The sequence below is a fragment of the Misgurnus anguillicaudatus genome, chromosome 20, assembly GCF_027580225.2.
Source record: "Misgurnus anguillicaudatus chromosome 20, ASM2758022v2, whole genome shotgun sequence".
In the NCBI taxonomy this organism is placed as follows: Eukaryota; Metazoa; Chordata; class Actinopteri; order Cypriniformes; family Cobitidae; genus Misgurnus; species Misgurnus anguillicaudatus.
This window is the reverse complement of record NC_073356.2, coordinates 32,274,476-32,294,663: the sequence shown is the minus strand read 5'-3', so window position 1 is coordinate 32,294,663 and position 20,188 is coordinate 32,274,476. Positions and strand designations below refer to the sequence as shown.

At 37.2% G+C, this 20,188-nt stretch overlaps 1 protein-coding gene across 1 annotated transcript in view; it reads right to left on the bottom strand.

Moving 5' to 3' along the window:
- Positions 1–207: 207 nt before the first annotated feature.
- The window catches only part of pvrl2l (PVR cell adhesion molecule related 2 like), a 204,684-nt gene continuing 184,703 nt past the window's right edge, over positions 208–20,188 (bottom strand). Inside the window, exons 7-10 of the mRNA XM_073858549.1 lie at positions 10,199–10,349; positions 9,992–10,049; positions 6,705–6,806; positions 208–3,735 (exon numbers count right to left, since the gene is read on the bottom strand). Coding sequence (XP_073714650.1) covers positions 3,535–3,735; positions 6,705–6,806; positions 9,992–10,049; positions 10,199–10,349 — 512 coding nt within the window. The 3' untranslated portion in view covers positions 208–3,534. The remainder of the gene's footprint in view (positions 3,736–6,704; positions 6,807–9,991; positions 10,050–10,198; positions 10,350–20,188) is intronic.

The window sequence follows — 20,188 nt, the reverse complement described above, 5'->3', positions numbered from 1 at the left end:
ATGAGCTTTGTACAAAATTTACGTTTTTCAGGGAGGCAGGGCATAGAGGAGCAAATATAATGCACGGTATGTGGAGAATATTGTGTTTTTTGAATCATAAACCACACAAACACATTGCATTACACCAAATACACATAATTTTTAGCAAACGTAATAAGTGTTCTTTGAAATATACAAAGGTATTGTGTAACAAAGACAATACAAAACTGGAGGTTTGGTTTATAGTTTATTAGACATCACAATGAGCCCAAAACATAGAACAAGTTACCAATGCATATAAAATAATCCTGGTAGGGAAAAATTAAGATGCAAAAAAGTCACAATTCGTTCACCTGTGGTCAACATATAATCAATGGTCCATCACGGTTTCTCAAGCAAAACAAAAGTGAGAGTAAAATGGTTTAAAACAAGAAAAAAAGGCACATCTGGTCTGATGATGACGACAGGGCAGCGCAGAAGCAAACACATGACAGATGAATCATGAAACCAGGATGATCTCAGTTTAAATGATATGATTTCTAATGAACTTATTTCAAATACAGCAGCTGTGTTTGTTTTGCTGGAGAACAGATTTGAGAAATGACAGAAGCCATTGAGTAAACAAAAAGAAACTCGGTTAAGAGGCCGCAAATTTGTCAGCATTCAATTTTACATAATGTTGATTGTCCTTAAAATCTAAAATGGCATATAGTTTCACATAAGAACCGATAAACATCACACAACCCAAAGTGTAACAAATATATTAGACACTTGAAAATACAAAAAGCGATAATTAAATAAAAAAAATCAAAGAATCACAGTTTAAGACACAGAAACCTTTATGGATGAGTGTATAACTTGGTGATTGTATAATACTGCACCATTTAAGCAAAATGACGGTTGTGTGGACAGCAGAATTGCACGCGAGAATAACAAAAGCTAACCCCAAACTTCATGCAGCATGCAGACGCACATCCCCTTTATCAGAAGCATCAGTGTTAAGACCACAGCTCAGATAAAAACGAAACGACCGTCATGTCCAGAATAAACCTTTCAGCAGAATCGGTAATTTTAATGTCTAACAGGCCAGAAAATCGGGCAGTGAATGTGATCCAAGGATAATCAAAAAGGAGAAGTGGTTATTAATTCATCTAGTGGAACCACTCATCCATCGATCTGTCTGTCGGTCGTATCTTTTGATCTATTCACCCACATGAAGAAGAGCAGTGTTTTATGTGCTTTGTGAATGTTCAAGTTTTCACTCCAGGACACCTGCGTGGTCCGTTCATTTCATTTAGCACCTCTATAACCCGCAGCCTGTCATCCCCAATGCCGTTTAATACAATCAGTGCAACCGTGATCTCTTTGGCACAATTACGACCATGTATTCAGATGCTACAACACTACAATCTATTGACAGGTGTAAGTGGATGTGCAAAGATTACATTCAAAAGTGAAGAGTAAACAGCGATGAAAACGGTAATGAAAGTGTTTGCCATGCCATCTGAGAAGGCCAGGGATGAACAACAAGGATTATTTAGAAAAAAAATCTATCCCTGAAAAAAAATGCACCTAATGCACGTAGTAAATAATATAATTTACTCACCCTCATGTCATTTTAAAACCTATGTGATTTTCTGTTTTTTATTTTCAATCAATCAAAGTCATAGGTGTTTGTGCTTGGGGGGCACTGCAAAATTTCGAGATTAGCTTCATAGTTTTTAAAATGGCTTAAATGAATTAAAGCTACTTTAACCTTTAGTTACTCAGTCTACCCATTCAAATATAAAGAGTAGACACATAATATATGAATTCTTATATTTGTATTTCATTAATAACTCAAACAAAAACACAATTGGCACTGGACTGGAGGGGGGCAGTGCCCCCCTGCACCCCAAACTTTACCTATGGTCAAAGTGAATAGAGACCGCTTTCAAGTTTTTTAATATGGCTTAAATGAATTGAAACTACTTTAACCTTTAGTTACTTAGTATACCATTAAAATATAAAAAGTAGACTCATAACATATGAATTCTTATATTTATATTTCATTAATAGCTCAAACAAAAACACAATTGGCTCTGACCGGGGGGACCACTGCCCCCCCTGGACCCCAAACTTTGCCTATGGTCAAAGTGAATAGTGACCAAAAATGACAATAAACATCATAAAAGCCCTGTAATAGCATCTCATATGACGTGCGCTAAATATTTAAATCACATTTTGTAAACATGTTTGAAACTTGACAGCCCCGGTCACCATTCACTTTCATTATACAGCAATATTTTGGACTGATTTTTGCATGATCAACTGAGACTCATTTTGAAGATGCCAAATACGAAAGCAATAGCAGCAGCATTGGGTTAAATAGAGACGATCATGAGCTGTGGTCATGCTTATGTCATGATGCACAGTGTATTTCAATGTTAATGTTAATGTTGGCATTCAGAAGGCAAAAATGATCAGCAAAACTCTCGCAAAAAACTCCTCTTTACCCCTCAACGGCTTTATACTACGAGATTGTGCTTGATATAGGGCAGAAAATAGAGAAGCGAAGTGACAGACGCCCACTGTTTTTCGAAAAGCGACCAACCATGCCATGCAGATTATACAGTAACAAAATCCACACAATTCAAGAAGTAAAACATCAGCAGACTTTAGTAATACCCGTTAAAATCAATTTAGGAAAAAAAGTACACCTTTTCGTTTCGCACCCCACTGTTATTTTTGGATTTGTTTGCATTTTCTTTCTTTTTCTGAGTTAGTTTGGCGATACAGTATATATATATTATTTCCTTAAATTATTTACAGAACTTATTTGGTAGTACTTTTCCAAAACAATTAGCAGTGCGAGCAATCCAAGAAACGAAATAAGAAAATAATGCATTAACGTACATTTTTTTAGGTGACGTTATCGATTAAAATGACATCAATAGAAAATATAAAAATACATTTTTGCTGCATGTAAAATACATTGCATATACCACAGGACGGTTTCCCTCATCACATAAGTTAACACGCACGACCGACGAAAGCTATCCAAGATTAAAAAAGCACTAAACATCAAGACCGCAAAATAAAACGTGACGTATAAGAAACATAAGCATTGCGTTTGACAGTATATGCAGTGTATTTTAAAATACTCAAAGCAAATTTGTATATTTAGACCTTTCAGCATAAAATTAAATCTGTATTTTTTAAGTTAACCAGAATTAAATTATAACATAGTACCTCAAAACAGTGATTCATTACCTATTCTCATGGTTTTGTTTTGCTAGTGACTTATTCTTTCATCTTAGTTGAAGTATATGCATCATTCACAACTTTACAGAGATAAGCGAAAAAATGTTTTGGTCCAAATATTATAAATATCTTCCAAGGACCATCCACAAAACCATAAGATTAGGTAAAAGTACGATAGGCATTTTTAAAGAGAAATATCCCCCGGCTGAGTGGTTTTCCATGCGTGTTTCCCGACTGGACTGCTGTGCTGTTACGGGCGACCGCGGCAGGGCAGGACGGTGGCAGTGCAAATCACAGACACGGCCCGCGACTTTAGACCAACATCGGCTGTGACACGAAACTTTCTTCGCGGGCTATGTTGGCACCAGAGCCGTGGTTACCTCCCTGGTTGCCGGCTGCGTACGGTGGAAGGCTCTCGTCGGCCGAATCTTCTTTTTCGGGAAGATGTTCTGAACCGTTCCAGGCATTTGAGGTGCCGCCATTAGCCGGAGGGCCGGTGTCATCATCGAGATCCTGATGAAGAAACAAGGGAAAGGATTGATTGGAGTTCAGTTCGTTTTAAGGAACAATACCGTGTCTGGGTTATATTCAATCCAGCATTGGAAAAAAACACAGCTTTTGGATTAAATTAACTCTGAAAATGCTTAAAGGAATAGTCTACTCATTTTCAATATTAAAATATGTTATTACCTTAACTAAGAATTGTTGATACATCCCTCTATCATCTGTGTGCGTGCACGTAAGTGCTGGAGCGCGCTGCGATGCTTCGATAGCATTTAGCTTAGCCCCATTCATTCAATGGTACCATTTAGAGATAAAGTAAGAAGTGACCAAACACATCAACGTTTTTCATATTTAAGACGAGTAGTTATACGAGCAAGTTTGGTGGTACAAAATAAAACGTAGCGCTTTTCTAAGCGGATTTAAAAGAGGAACTATATTTTATGGCGTAATAGCACTTATGGGAGTACTTCGACTCGCCTGAAAAGTCCGCTCCCCTTCTCCCTCTCATAATGGGAGAGGGAGGGTGTTACTGCGCTGAGTTGAAGTACTCCCATAAGTGCTATTACGCCATACAATATAGTTCCTCTTTTAAATCCGCTTAGAAAAGCGCTACGTTTTATTTTGTACCACCAAACTTGCTCGTATAACTACTCGTCTTAAATAGGAAAAACGTTGATGTGTTTGGTCACTTCTAACTTTATCTCTAAATGGTACCATTGAATGAATGGGGCTAAGCTAAATGCTATCGAAGCGTCGCAGCGCGCTCCAGCGCTTACGTGCACGCACACAGATGATAGAGGGATGTATCAACAATTCTTAGTTAAGGTAATAACATATTTTAATATTGAAAATGAGTAGACTATTCCTTTAAATTTGAGTCAATGAATTAAAGGGGACATTACACAAGACTGTTATAAGATGTAAAATAAATCTTTGGTGTCCCCAGATTACATATGTGAAGTTTTATCTCAAAATATCATATAGATAATTTATTAAAACATGTTAAAATTGCCACTTTGTAGGTGTGAGCAAAAATGTGTCATTTTTGGGTTAATGCAATTAATGCAGATTAAGGGGCGGAATAATTATAATAAAATCCCCTTCTGACATCACAAGGGGAGCCAAATTTTTTACCAGCTTGCAGAGAATGGTTTACCAAAAGTAAGTTGCTTGGTTGATCTTTTTCACATTTTCTAGGTTGATAGACGCACTGGGGACCCAATAATAGCACTTAAACATGAAAAAAGTCAGATTTTTGTGATACATCCCCTTTAAACAAAACCGTTACAACCCATTGGGTTGGTTTCATCCCTTTATGGCCCCAATGCTGGGTTGAAAGTAACCCCAGCATTTTTTTGACTGCACACTGGAGGTCAACTCAATGCAAAGGTCATGGGTTTGATCTCTATTGAACACATATACTGATAAAAAATGTATAGCTTGAATGCACTATAAGTCATTTGTATAAAAGCATCTTCGAAATTCATCAACGTCAAGTCAAACTGATAAAACGCATACAGTACTTTGAATGCACTAGAAGTCACTTTGGATAAAACATCAAATGCATGAATGAAATGTAAAGTCAGATCAGTTTTAAGTTGTGGCGTGTAAGATATCTCGGTTGTAAAAATTTGGGTAAATAATGATAAAATCTGTAGAATCTTGTAAATAACATCATTTTATTGCAGACAGCCTGCTGAGAACGATTTGGTTTTGTCGGGTGTATCCGACGTAGACGTGATGCAACATGCCGCACGTATACGCATTCACAATTCATTACGATCACTGAGGTGGTACTAATGCCCATTTAATAGTTCCTCAATTGGCCATTAAGCATCGGTATAATAGCTTCAGAAGTGATGCGCGCATTCTTATTTATTAGAGAGTTAATTGATACCGAATGAAGATTCAGCAGATAAAACCGTCTGATGTGCCACCTCACCTCCAGAATCAAAATTTAATTTCGAAAGTCCCAATATAGCGTGATGATATCTCTTGTGTACGTCTATCAGCTGGTTTCTAATTATGAAAGGTAAACGTTTTATTCAAAGTTATGAAGCGCTGACAAGAGCACCCCGTTCATTTAACCTTTGTGTGACGGAGAAAGAATACAAAATGTGATTCTTTTTAGGGTAAGAGAGTAATTTTAATTACACCCCTTTAATAAAAGTTATTCATGGGAATTTCTTAGCGACTAGCTTGGCAGGAATCAGCAAGTACAATAAAGACAGGATTTTATTAAAAGCACCAAAAAAATACTGTCCCCTTGGGGGCCATATCATAAAGGTACGTGTCTGTGTCTGGCCTTACGCTGTAGTAATTGGCTTTACGGTTATCACAGCTGATGAAATAACCGGCTCATCATATTAATCCACATAAAAAGCCTTTGGCACTGTTAGAGCCAACCGCACATCGCTGTAATTCACAAGCTTTGGCCGTAAGCATGCCTGGGTAAGACAGAGTCTTTGGTAGCCTTTAAAAGCTGAAGGCATTTTTTTTTTAGAAAAATATTCTGAAAATTTTACTTAAGAGAATGTTTCATGATTTATGTTCTTAACCTGTATGAGTTTTATTCTCCTGTTGAACACAAAAGAAGATGACAGATGATAAATGATTGCAAGCACAAAGCTGATGGTACCCACTGACTTCCATAGTAGGAAAAACAAATACTATGGAAGTCAATGGGTGCCGCTAACTGTGTGCTTACCATCATTTATCAAAATATTTTCTTGTGTGTTATACATGTTAAAGAACATGATGGTAAATAATGACCAAATTCGTCTTTTTTTGGTGAACTGTCCCTTTAAGACAAATTTCAGTCTGAAATGGTAATATTATAAGTCGTTCATTCATAAACATTGAGAAGAAAAATGAGACCTTGGAGTGATGGATGTACACGTAAAGATGTTAAAAGTATATATGTAATAAATGCATCACACATCAGGTTTAAGAGTTTGTATTTGTAATGGGGCTCTTACTGTAACCGGTTCAGCTGAGTTGGTTTCATAGTAGTTGGGCTCGTAGCTGCTGAGTGGTTGGGTTTCAGTGATGTTTGTGGCCTTGTCCTGTGGTTTATTAAGCTGTACACAAAAACACATCAGATGGTTAAACATACGCTTTGTGAATACAATAGCCCAAGGTGAATTGTTTATAAATGGATAGTTCACACAAAAATGAAAAGTGTGTCATCATTTACTCATCCTCATGTTGTTCTGTATGAATTTCTTTATTCGGTTGAACACAAAAGAAGATATTTTGATAAATAATGGAAACCACTCAGTAGACATCATATATTGACTTCCATAGTATTTGTTTTTCCTACTATGGAAGTCAACAGGTACCGTCAACTGTGTGCTTACCATCATTTATCAAAATATCTTCTGTGTTCAGCAAAATAGAGAAACTCATACAGGTTTGAAACAACATGAGGGCCAAGAAATGACAAAAAGTTTGTTTTGGGTGAACTATCAATTTAACTTATTCACCGCCAGCCTTTTTTGTGATTTTCACAAGTTTCACGAAATGCCTTCCAAGAAAATTTTCTTCTAAAAATATATAACCATACAAATATATCAAATGTAAGAACAGACCCTTCTGCATTCATTCAAACAAACAATAAACAAAATGGGGGGAAAACTTTATCCCATCTGTATTTTTTCTCTGCTTATAAACTCTTAAATATGGGTATTTTTCTTCGAAAAAAAAAAATAGCAAAAAGCTAAAATAATTGCATTTTTGTGAAGGAATTTTGTTAGTGATCAGATTCAGAATGATTATCAAAACATACACAGAGTGTAAAATTAAAAAATAATTTTTTTGCTTCAGTTTTTTTCACAAATTGGTGTGCCATCTGGTGTATAATCATGGTATAGCAGATAACCATAAAACTCATCAGGAACCTTTTTGTTATGCAAATGTTTACTCTTATTTGATGAGATAACTCGTCAATTGCGCGGAAAGAGTTTATTGCAACCTCCAATCAATTTTCTTTTAGCATTTTTGCATCTAAAACAACACTTTTAAATTAAATTTGTGTTCTGCATGCCTTTCGTCAATAGCTGCGTTTCTATTACCCTTTAAATTGCGCAAATTGAAGTAGCGAATTGAAAATGCACCCAATGGAAACACGGCAATTTTGCATAAACTCCTACATATCGAAACAAAGACAATTCGAACAAGGAATAAATATCGCAAAACTGCAATGGAAACATTGGAAACAAACCACATTTACTGGTCACCTCTAGGGCTGGCCAATTAACCTGTTTTTTTTACATGGTCGATTCAAAATCGATTCTCAAAGGCCACAAATAATTTTTTTTCCATTTTTATTTCCGCAAACAATGAACGTAAGATTAACGTTAATCTAATTACTGGTCTTCTCCACTAGACTGTTCTGACTTTTTTCAGCATACATTTTTCCTCTTGAATCAAAATTGTAATGTATTTAACATAATTGTATGCATTTAAAAATTAGAGATGGGTTCTGTTTGAATGTACCCAAGTGTACCTAAAATAAAAAAGTTTAAAATACAGGTTTGTCACTCTTAATTTCTTTTTATTAATTACTCTTGTAAAATTATGGTCTCTGTTCATTTTTTATAAATATAGTATTTGTATTAAATATATTTTCATTGAGTTGAATCGAGAAGCGAGTCTAAAAATCGTTGCGAGAATCGGAAATAGAAATCGAACCGATTGCGTGCGAATCGAAATCGAATCGATCTGGAACATCTGAATCGATACCCAGCCCTATTCACCTCACATGCGTTAAAGTCACATGATCATTCTTTAAATATGGCACTGGATGTTTGATTGAAGGACAAGACAGAGAAAGTGTCATCAACTTCATGTAACGTCACAAGAACCAACAAGCTCATGATATTAAAATACAGCGAGACCGTTTTGAGAGTCAACTGCTGTCCAGTCGCTCTCTCTGTATTTTGATAAGCATATCAGTCTGCCTGGCATCGTATGACATATGAATCAAACACACCCACCACCATGTTTTAGAATGAAAAAAATATGTTTTAGTCGCATCGGTTAATGTATATGTTGTCATTTTGCTAATATTTTTTGTCGACATTTTAAGCAACACTAAAGAGTTTTTGCTCTTTGCTCCCCCTACAGGTTGGAAGCAGAATTGTCCATTACCACTGTCGTAAATAATTTAACCTACTGCAGCAAAGCTGGCTCTGATTGGATTGTAGGTCTGCCATAAAGCAAGTTTTTGTAGTTTTCACTTGAACTACATGACCACGACCCGACGGTTGGAAACTTCTTTAGTGCGTTTTTGACCGATAGAGGGCTGCAAAGCGAATGTGAAAGTGCCGTTCACCCTGTTTCGAGTGGATGAACGACTGAAACTTTTTTTGGAAATGTTATTCTAAGGTAAATAAACTCTTTAGTGTTGTTTTAAAAAAAATAACGCTAACGTTTTGCACAAATCTGTAATGGAAACGCAGCTAGTGTTCATTTATTTATATACCTATATTAATAAATATTTGGTTACTAACATTACAGTATAAAGTCTTCATTTGTTGGCCTTCAAGGGCAAAAAAGTCACCAAATAAACTGTGATGCTATTTTTTGGTCCATTTTGTGGTGTCAACACTATTAAAAAAGAATAACAGATATTGCAGAGGAAGAAAATTATGGTGATTCTTTTGCCCACAAACAGCATAAAAAAATAATGACAAATCAAATAAGGAAGACACTTCAAAACATCACTTCAGGCGTTCGTGGTTAGTTCCCCCCGAATACACACAAACCCATTCACATGTGCGCACTAACACACAACATCAGCTTCAGTCACACATTCAGCATTAAGCCTCGATCAATACACATTACCCCAAGTTAACCCTTTCCCTCCCGTCTGTAGCCTGAGGGCCCCAGTGGAAATTCTCATTCGCTGCGCTCTGCTTCCTTTTACATACTTTATAATACAAATGTGTGTTTCAAACCCAGCCCGGCGAAAAGAAAATAATTGTTATCCGCAGTAAGAACGCAATTACCCTATTTTTAAGACCAGCGATTTCTTCCATTCTAGTCTGGAGCTTTCTCTTCAAAGGTTTAAATTCAAAGACCTATATTACGGGACTGTATGCATATGCCTCTTTTCTCCGGCTCCGTATTAATTGCCGTGTGTAGCCTTGAGAACTGTAAGTCATCTCGATTTTGTATAATGAGGTTGAAATGCATCGAGTTGAAAGAGGATGTCAGATTCGAGAGTTGGAGAGGTGACTGATGGGATAAACTGTCCGCTCACCATTTCCGTAGAGCTGCCTGACTTCATCGGAGGAGGCGGCTTGTGTTTGGGAGGACCTCTGGATGGGAAATACAGAGAGATGTTGGGAAAGTTAAATAAACAGAAAAGATGAAAATAGCTCAGATGTGCTAGGCAGGAGAGAAAGAGGGAATACAATGAATATTTAACAAGTGTGTTGTGTAAATGTGTTTGTGTGTTTATACTCACTCCCCAGACTCCATGCTCATTCGGCGTTTGCGGTACATTGCCAAACCAGCGCCGATCAAACACAGAATGATTATAGCAGCAATGATCCCTCCAATTATTCCACCGGTGGTGCTGGCTAGTCCTCCTGGTGTTGGTGGTGGTAACGGGTGATCTAGAAAAACAAGAAAAAAATGCATAAAATCTTCTTGACATCTATTATATATGTATTTACATGTATTTGTCATCTCTGAAAGATCTAAGACACTTGGGACCATTTATTGGCCATTTTTTCTGACACTGCTATGACGCTGTGCCATTCACTCCACATCATTCACTCCAGCACAAAAGCCTTTTATATAAATGCAATGTTATTGTTTATGTCCTATTAATCCAAGCACTCAAAACCGACCCACAGGTAACGGCATCCTGCAAGATTTTCTGGACGTGTTTGTTTGTAATTTGCATAATTTCATCTCGACTCGAGAGGCAAAACAAAGCAGACGGCGTGTGCAAATAAACCAAGTTATCAGTGGATGCAATTCGTTCTTGGTGAATGATCTAAGGTTATGTCCACTGCTGGCGTCCCTGACCGGTAATCTGCTTCAAGGAGTAAAATCCCATGGCTTCTTATCTTTCCCTCCGGAGTTAGACATTTAAAGCTGAATTGATAAGGCTCTTTACAGTGCGACTCAGTTTGATGAGGTATTCACAGGCAAAGCTTGCTAAGACTTGCTGCTGGGGTGGGTATGCTAAAATTAGTAAACCCCGCTGCTCTCAAAGCGACTGATGAGATGTAGTAGGGCAAGACAGAGGCGCTCGGAGAGCGAGAGAAAGAGAGAGAGAGAGAATTATGCGATATTGCAAGATCTAATAATTCTTATTGCAGGTTTGTTCACTGGCATGCCAATAAAACATTGTAATAAGTTATGAGGCTGACAAAGTAAAAGAGAAAGCACCATACAATGAAAAAAAGAGAACGATTGCTGTATATTATGGATTCAAAAGAAAATGACATCGTGCAGTACATCTGCTGTCCACTAGGGGAGCTGCAGTTTCAATTTTCCTATTTATTGGTAAGATTCCTGCAAATTTCCAAAGAAACCAAACTGACATCTTTCCAGCTAATGATAAGAAACAGATGTGCCTGAAAACCACACACTTGTTGTCACACGTCCATTTCTGATAAAAAAATGAGATTCTTGATGAAACCGGGCCGCGAGCCACCGTGATGCATGACAGCTCATGCACACGCCGGGAACTTAGTAGGACTAACACAATATCGGAGACATGTATGAAAACACTGTCGTCATTCAACCGCAGCATTGAGGTGGAGAGAGATCAGATGAAGGGGAGGAATGTAAGAGAAAAACAACTCTTTATTTGATAAAAGCAGATAAGCACACAGCGTGTGTCCTGTCTCTGCATTTGTTTTTACCACGCTGGATATTAAACGGGTCTTTGTTATCGATGTTCTCATTCTCTTGAGAGCAGGTAAGATAGAGGAGTTAAACTAAGAGAGAGAGAGAGTGGTTTAGTGTGTGTGTTATAAATCAGTGCGTTTTATCACATAGATTATAAAAAGACAGCAACTTGAAACTTCAACAACCGAGTCTAAAAGCCGCTACATTTCCAGCAATCACAATATGTCTTCACAACTGCATGCTGTTACTTTAGATTTCGACCTGTATGTCATTTAAAGGGGCCATGGCAGAAGACTTTTTTAAGATGTCAAATAAATCTTTAGTGTCCACAGAGCACATATGTGAAGTTTTAGTTCAAAATACCAAATAAATAATTTATTATAGCATGTTAAAATTGCCACTTTGTAGGTGTGTGCAAAAATGCAAATGAGCTGATGAAATTCAAACACTGATCACAGTGATGGTGGTTTGTTGCAATTAAAACTAAATTGTGCTTTTCTCTGCACTAAATGGCAGTGCCGTGGTTGGATGGTGTATACTAAGGGGTGGTATTATTATAATTAATATATAGCTTCTTATGACATCATAAGGAGAGTCAAATTTCAACAACCTATTTTTCATGTGCTTGTAGAGAAAGGTTTACCAAAACTAAGTTACTGGGTTGATCTTTTTCACATTTTCTAGGTTGATAGAAGCACTGGGGACCCAATCATAGGACTTAAAAATGAAAAAAGTCAGATTTTCATGCCATGGCCCATTTAAACTGTTGGTGGGTACTTACTTAAAATTAGGAATACATCCACTCGCATTGTAGTTGTGTTTGTTGGCCAACAAGCATTTCTTAAAGGAATAGTCTACTCATTTTCAATATTAAAATATGTTATTACCTTAACTAAGAATTGTTGATACATCCCACTATCATCTGTGTGCGTGCACGTAAGCGCTGGAGCGCGCTGCGACGCTTCGATGGCATTTAGCTTAGCCCCATTCATTCAGTGCTACCATTTAGAGATGAAGTTGGAGGTGGCCAAGCACATCAACGTTTTTCCTGTTTGGGACGAGTAGTTGTGCGAGCAAGTTTGGTGGTACAAAATAAAACGTATGCTTTTCTAAGCGGATTTAAAAGAGGAACTATATTTTATGGCGTAATAGCACTTTTGGGAGTACTTCGACTCGGCGCAGTAACACCCTCCCTCTCCCATTATGAGAGGGAGAAGGGGAGCGGACTTTTCAGGCGAGTCGAAGTGCTCCCAAGGGTGCTATTATGCCATAAAATATAGTTCCTCTTTTAAATCCGGTTAGAAAAGCGCTACGTTTTATTTTGTACCACCAAACTTGCTCGTATAACTACTCGTCTTAAATAGGAAAAACGTTGATGTGTTTGGTCACTTCTAACTTTATCTCTAAATGGTACCATTGAATGAATGGGGCTAAGCTAAATGCTATCGAAGCGTCGCAGCGCGCTCCAGCGCTTACGTGCACGCACACAGATGATAGAGGGATGTATCAACAATTCTTAGTTAAGGTAATAACATATTTTAATATTGAAAATGAGTAGACTATTCCTTTAACAAAAGACTTGCAAAGAGGAACTTTCCCCAAAAAAGTGAACCATCTGAATTGCAATTTTATTAGACTGAAGACTAAATAGGCTGCAGTAAGAAAATTACTTTTCAACCGCTGTCGTTGATCCGAAGCTTGTGTTGCTGTGCTTGTGTGTTTGTTTGCTGAGTAATGTCTCTAAACAAATGACTTGCAATTAAATCCAAAACATTGAGCCTTGAAAAAAAAATCCTCCAGCGTATCGTTATTACAGTTTTATTAGAATGAAGACCCTAGAATAAAAACTGCTTGCAAATCCACTTTTATGAGGAATACAGTAGAGGAGAAAAGTGTTAGATACAGAATCGAAACCGAAAGGAAAAGGATAAACCATAATCTTCTTAAAAAAATCAGCTGATTTCCAAAAAAATGACTGACTAACAGTGAGCAGGTAGTAACATGTTCAAGAAAGCCTGGAACTGCATCTCTCCTGCCATTCTGCTATTAAAAACTTTCAACACGTTTATGTTTTGCTATTTTTTCCTCTCGCGCTCATCGGCTCCTCCTTGCGTGTCACCCGAAGCACCAAACCCTGCTCGTGTGGGAGGAAATTAAGAGACGCACACAAGTGTAAGAGGTGGGTGGACGTTTCCAAGGGACTGACAAAAGACTCATTGTTGAAATAATAATAATTATCAGCACCAGCTTGACTTCTGATTCATCCCATTATTTCCCATATTCTTTTACCATTCCACCACTATACTTAGCCACCAGACTTAAGGTGAGAGAGAGCGAGAGAGCGAGAGAGAGCGAGAGAAAGAAAGAAAGAGAGGAAGGTTATATAGTGCTGAGCTGCCCTTAAAAGCTTTATAAAGATCATGATAATTGAGACGTGCGGCCTGAAATCTGTCCACATGCAGAAAATCAGCTCTACTGAGTCCACTGCACACTAAGAGGATTAAACACACACAAACACACACGCGCACACACACACCCCTACTTGTATGACCTGGTAAGTTTTTGCCATCCTTTACACTTCCTTCACTATACACAAATCCACCCATACTCCACTTTGCATACTTAATGGGTTCTTACATTTACAGGTGCTGTTCTGATTGGCCGTGTGATTTGAAGTGGACTTTATTAGTATCTCAACTGCTGTACTTGTACCAACAGGTGTCCATAAACAAATGGCTAATACAAAATTGGCCAAAAATGGTCACTAGCTGTCACTGGGACAGTACCCTTCAAAAAGTACACTTTTGCACAAAAAGGTCATATTAGTAGGGGAGAACCTGGGCAAAAGTAACGCCCAATTCAGACAGCCGGCGACCATCAGTAGCAGAGCGACGCGATCTCATTCATTTGACTGGAAACTTGGCGACACAAGCAAAAGTGACCATTGGCGACTGTGTGGGCGTGTCCATCGACACAAGAAACTTTTCTTTAACTGGAGCGACTACCAATGGGAGCGAAGCAGGGGAGTTCACGTCACCTTCTTTCTTCAGTTATTGGTACTCATTTGTTTATGACAAGCAGATTTAGAAACGCCTCATTGAAAGGGACGGGCGACACACTGCGATAACATCGCTGGCTGTCTGAATGGGGCGGAACGTGGGACGGAAGTAACAAAGCGATTTTCACCGAGCCCTGACTACATTTGCATTACAAACTATGACAGCATCTTTATCACGCAACCTTTAACAGACCTGACAAATGTCACATTATTTCGTTACCGTTTTGCGTGTGCAGGTCCAGAAAGCTGTCAACCATGAAAAGTAAATTCCTGAAGCGGTCATTTTTTTCTAATAACGCGTTGTGTTTCTCGTTTCATGTGTTACAGTACTGATCAATCTACGGTTTACTTAGTGCTCTAATACATCCTGAGGTTTGCCTTCTCAGAGTTTTTCAAAATAAAAGTCAATGGGGTTTAAATGTCAGTTCCTGTCATGACGAAAGTAATGGTTAGGGGAGAGCGGGGTATGTTGTCACACTTTTCACACTGTCTAACATTTACTGAGCACCATACATCAAAATGGTATAAATCTCATACCAAATGAAAGAAGGAAGTCTTGGGCACATATGTTGTATTCATAACATCTTTATATCTTATCTCATTACAGAGTTGTAGACTGTTGAATAGTGACTGTGCACTTGTGACAATTTGCCCCATCGGAGGGTAAGTTGTCACACTAGGGCGGGTAAGTTGTCACACTAGATTATCTAAAAATAAGAACACAACTACTTAATTGTGAATATTGATTTTAATTTTTAAACTCAAACCAAACTGGAAATATAAACATCCGTGCCTGGAGAATCTGGAAAAACAATTATTTCAATCCAAATAATGCACATTTCAATTAAGTGGCAAGACCACTTTACTTTGAACTTTGGTTCAAATGTTCTATGGCTTTCACATAAAACCAGATAACTGAATGGAACGCTGCAGATAACTTGCTTAACTTAACATGTTTAACCTCTGAACAAAACAGATGCCCTGTATGACTAATAGGACTCATCTCCAGAATCACAATTCTGACACACATAAATTGCCTGGCCTGAGGTGCAAGCATCATGGGCCCAATTGTTGCATTTTACACATTTTACCCAGGTCTCCTTTGGACGACTCTTTGAAAATGGCTCTACACAGACGAGGCAGAAGCACTCTTCATCATCTGATGATGACTCTTGCATGATTTTTCTTCTTTTAGCTGCCTTGTTTTTCATAGGTCCAGATTTCTGCTTCCCTTTCTTTTGAAACAGCTTTTTGCTAGATTGAGGCTTATTCTTTTCTATATCATGTTTTCTGAGCATGTTCGATGTGTTTGTTTGTACAGGGGCAAGTTGTCAGATGTGACGACTTGCCCCAAAGTCATTGAGACAACTTGCCCCATACTTACTTGTGTGCTAATGTTGTCTAAATCTCAAGTTTAGCTCATCATATCACTTTAGCTAAAGTATCAAAAGACACTTTACGGTCTCCTCTATTTTGTGCAAAATAATCATTTTAAACATTCACACCTAACAAAGTTGTATTGCATAAAATGTAAAGTGATTTTTTTTTACTTTTTAAGCAGAAAAATAAGAAAATTGTGCTAACCTCAGATTACAGTGATCTTGACCACATGTGAACAGGAAGTTGACTATAGAAGAAGAAGTCACATAAAGTGGCTATTTGATTTTTGAGATAGAGCCTCTAGTGTTGGAGTTATTAACAGTGTGACAACTTACCCGTGTGACAACTTACCCCGCTCTCCCCTACTTTTGTCCTGCGGCTAATACTGTTGCATTATGTTAAAAATGTATATTTTGATTTCATTTCATTTTCATAGTGTTCATACAGTTAAATTTTTTTAATTCTCAACAATTTAAGTTTGCACTGTCGAGTTGCTTTTAAAACATTTGATGAAACTGAAATTTAAAATGAAAATGTAATTTCATTATTTTTTGCAAAGATTAATTATAAAATATGTTTGCAGTTACATATTAACAAGGTCATAGTCATATATATTTACTAAAAACAAGTGTAACACAAAAATCTATCTTGTTCTTTTACTTTTGCCCACCTGTGTGTTACTTTCATCCAAGCTGACAGTCTCAAAAGTAACAATTCGCTACTCATATTTAAAGTGAAATTATACTGAAGTTGGTTTTCATTTGTTAAAAAAATCTACCTGACATTGATAGACCAGACTTGTGAGTTATTGACCACAGCAAAATATCTCTCTAAAACATTTTTTTTATGACGTTTTCTGAGAAATGGTACTTTCGCCCCTGCTCTCCCCTAGCTCATAATGGTAAAAATTAGGACCTTTTATAAAGGGTACAGCATGAGATTATTTTTCGAACTTTTTTTTAACACAGTCAGGGTGCATTTTTGAAGTTTAAAATGGTGACTTTTCTTATTAAAAGCTGAATATTTCATCTGCCAGACCATTCAGCAGATTAAAGGCATGACGTCTATCACGTGACACGTTCTTCATGAATCTCTTATGCTTTTTTCTTGTCAAAGAAAATCGTTGGATTGATTCTTTTTCATAATAGCATGTGTCCAGCGAACCAAATGAGTGGAAAAAAGCCTCTTTTTGGGGAACTGGAGAGAACAAATCAAGAAAAATCTGCGTCATACAGACCAATCACTCTGAATTGCCATCATTGAGTTGCCTGAAAGAACAAGCTCATAGCCCCAAAAAAGATTTCGAACGCAACCTGTTCAGGATCAATTTGGACCAAATACACTTTGACAAGATCTGATCTTTAACAATTCTTCTAAATTTAGGTAAACCAGACCGTATAGACCTCATTCAGGTCATTGTTTAAACCGCAGAGACTGGTATGTTTAGCATTAAAGAGTTTGCAGAAGATTATGTCTTGGTTTGTCTTTGACGTCTTTGTGTTTGGGTCTGTCTCAGCGGTGGGACTCACTAGATGATGTCTTAGCTCCCCGATGGAGTGGTTACCTGGATACTGCATGCATAAATAATTGAGCCTAAGACAAGCCTGTGTGTGTCTGTGTGTTTGGCTGTCCAGGTTCATGTGGAGTTGCTAAACACCTGCGTGGCTGGCAGCAAAACAGGCTCTTTTCCTCCGACAGTTTTGTTTGTTGCAATGAATTAATAAAACAAATCCTTCATGACATGCACTAATGTTCTGTTTTAGTATCTCAGAGGGCTTTCTGTATGATGCACCAGTTTATGAAATGTTTAGGGAGTCATTTCCGTTCATGCTGTTTAACATTACTCATCAATTTAAACAAATTAACTTGTTCCTGAAAAATCGTATATTACACTAAAAGCAGCTTTTTATATTTTTTCTGGACATTAATCTCAAGAGAACTTAATTGCACGGCACAAAAAACAAAACAAGGTTTTTTTTGTTGCAAAAATTAAGAACCAAATATAGAATGTCTATTTCTAAAATCGAAGGCTAAGATTCCCGTTATTACTAGCAGGCACACCTATTGCTCATACTCAAGGCTATGTATGTAAAACAGCCCTGACTCAAACCATTAAACTTCAGCGTGCATCTCTGCCTACATGCTAATGCTGCAGGCACGGATGATGCATTATATTGTGCAGCTAGTAGAGGTGCGCCATTACTTTCCTGTGTGATCGGAATTATGAATTTTGCCTGGTGAATGATAATACTGGCAGTCTATAAAGATTTTTCTTATAGACTTGCTTTAATGATAGACCAAGCCACATCTGGGGCCCAGAATATCAAAAAATATCAGAGCACTTTTTGCCGTTAGTTAGTCAAAAATGTGCAACAAGGAATTTTTACAGTGTATAAGTTTAATCAATTTGAAAATTAATATTAATCTTTCTTGACAAGTAAGGAATTGCTATAAATGATAAAAATAGGGTTGAAATAACAAGGTAATTCAATTAAATTTTTTATAATTAATAGCAACTCCTCACAATTCAAAAAGTAAGTTGATTAAATTTAAACATTTATGTGCAACAATTATTATTTTTTACAGTGAAGAGGTTATGTTTACACAGCCTGATCTCATGAGAAATTGCACATATTTTACGGTTGGCTAATTTGTATCAATTCATATCAAATCTTACGATTCTCATAAAAAAACAACAATGAAACCGAACACCTAACCCCAACGTCACAGGGGTCAAGGCAAATCGTACCAAAACTTACGAATGTGGTCGTATGAATTAATACGAATTATGTAAATATATGAACAAATTCTCGCGAGATAGCGTTGGTTTACACAACAATGTAGTGAAAATAAAGATTTTTCCTTTGCGGCTATGAAAAATTTCACATACACATGACAATCTGCACTTGCATGGATCGTCAAAGACGACTAAATTCACTGAATTTAGTAAGCCAGGCCAGTAGATGGCGATGTTACTTTGTAAAGAAACACTACACGCCTGCACACATAAATATTCTATAGATCGATAAATACAACAAATCAATACAGTGAAAGCATCGAGCAGTTTTGATTTAGACGAATGATTTATTACAACAAGTCATCCTGGACAATTAAACTCCAAAATTTTGTAAACTTTATTGGAGAAGCGTTAATGAACAGCACAAAAAGTCCTGTAAGCCGCCATTGTTGTTTTGGTTATACTCACGTATGCCTATAGACGATTTCATCAGATGCAAGTGCGTTACGCGCCTGCACCGAAGCGAACTTCCGGTCTGTATTTGAACAGTTTGGTTCCAAAACAAGATCTTGTTTTCTGATTGTGCATTCCAATTAATATCAACCAAACTGCAGTTTGGTTTGTTTTGATTTAAGCCTTCATAACTAAACAAATACAGCTAATTAACAAAATAAAACACAAAACATGATGGCATAATAATAAACATGTTTTGACAAAAAATCTCGTTTTGGAACCAAACTCTTCATTTATTTATCAACCTGGCTAGTGGCTAAATTAATCTCTGAAACAAATAACAATAAAATGTTTTCGTTTGCTAAAGACGAGTGGAGATGGCGAGTATGGATCACTGCTTTGTGGAGAGGTTTGGCATCCAGGCAAAAATTCAAGGACCTGTAGCTAATATTGTATACATTAATTTTACACAGTAATGTTAACTCAGTGTAGTAATAGATATGCATTAGATATGATTTATGAACCAAGGTCATTTAATTTGCTTGTTATTAGAAATAAACTACTGTAAAAGGACTCTGTTGTTATTGATTCTTTGTGGAAGTCTTAAGTAGCGTAGCTGAAGCCGTTTGTAGACCGAATTAACACACACTCATGATGTCACCTAGCCTGGTTAAAACCAGACCATTCTCAGTAGTAACTGAGTTGGTCTGGCAAAGCTTAGACAAATCATTTCCAAAGGGGCGTCACCAACGGATGTCACTCAAATGCCACTGTGCGCAATTGGATAGACCTAAAACTAGGGATGCACCGATAGGATTTTTTGGACCGATACCGATTTAAACAGACAACTTCTGGCCGATGCCGATACCGATATTAAACACTTGTATACAATACTATACAGTTAGTCTATTAGCTAGTTTATTTCTGCATCAAATAATTTTTACTGAACATGGATTGGATCT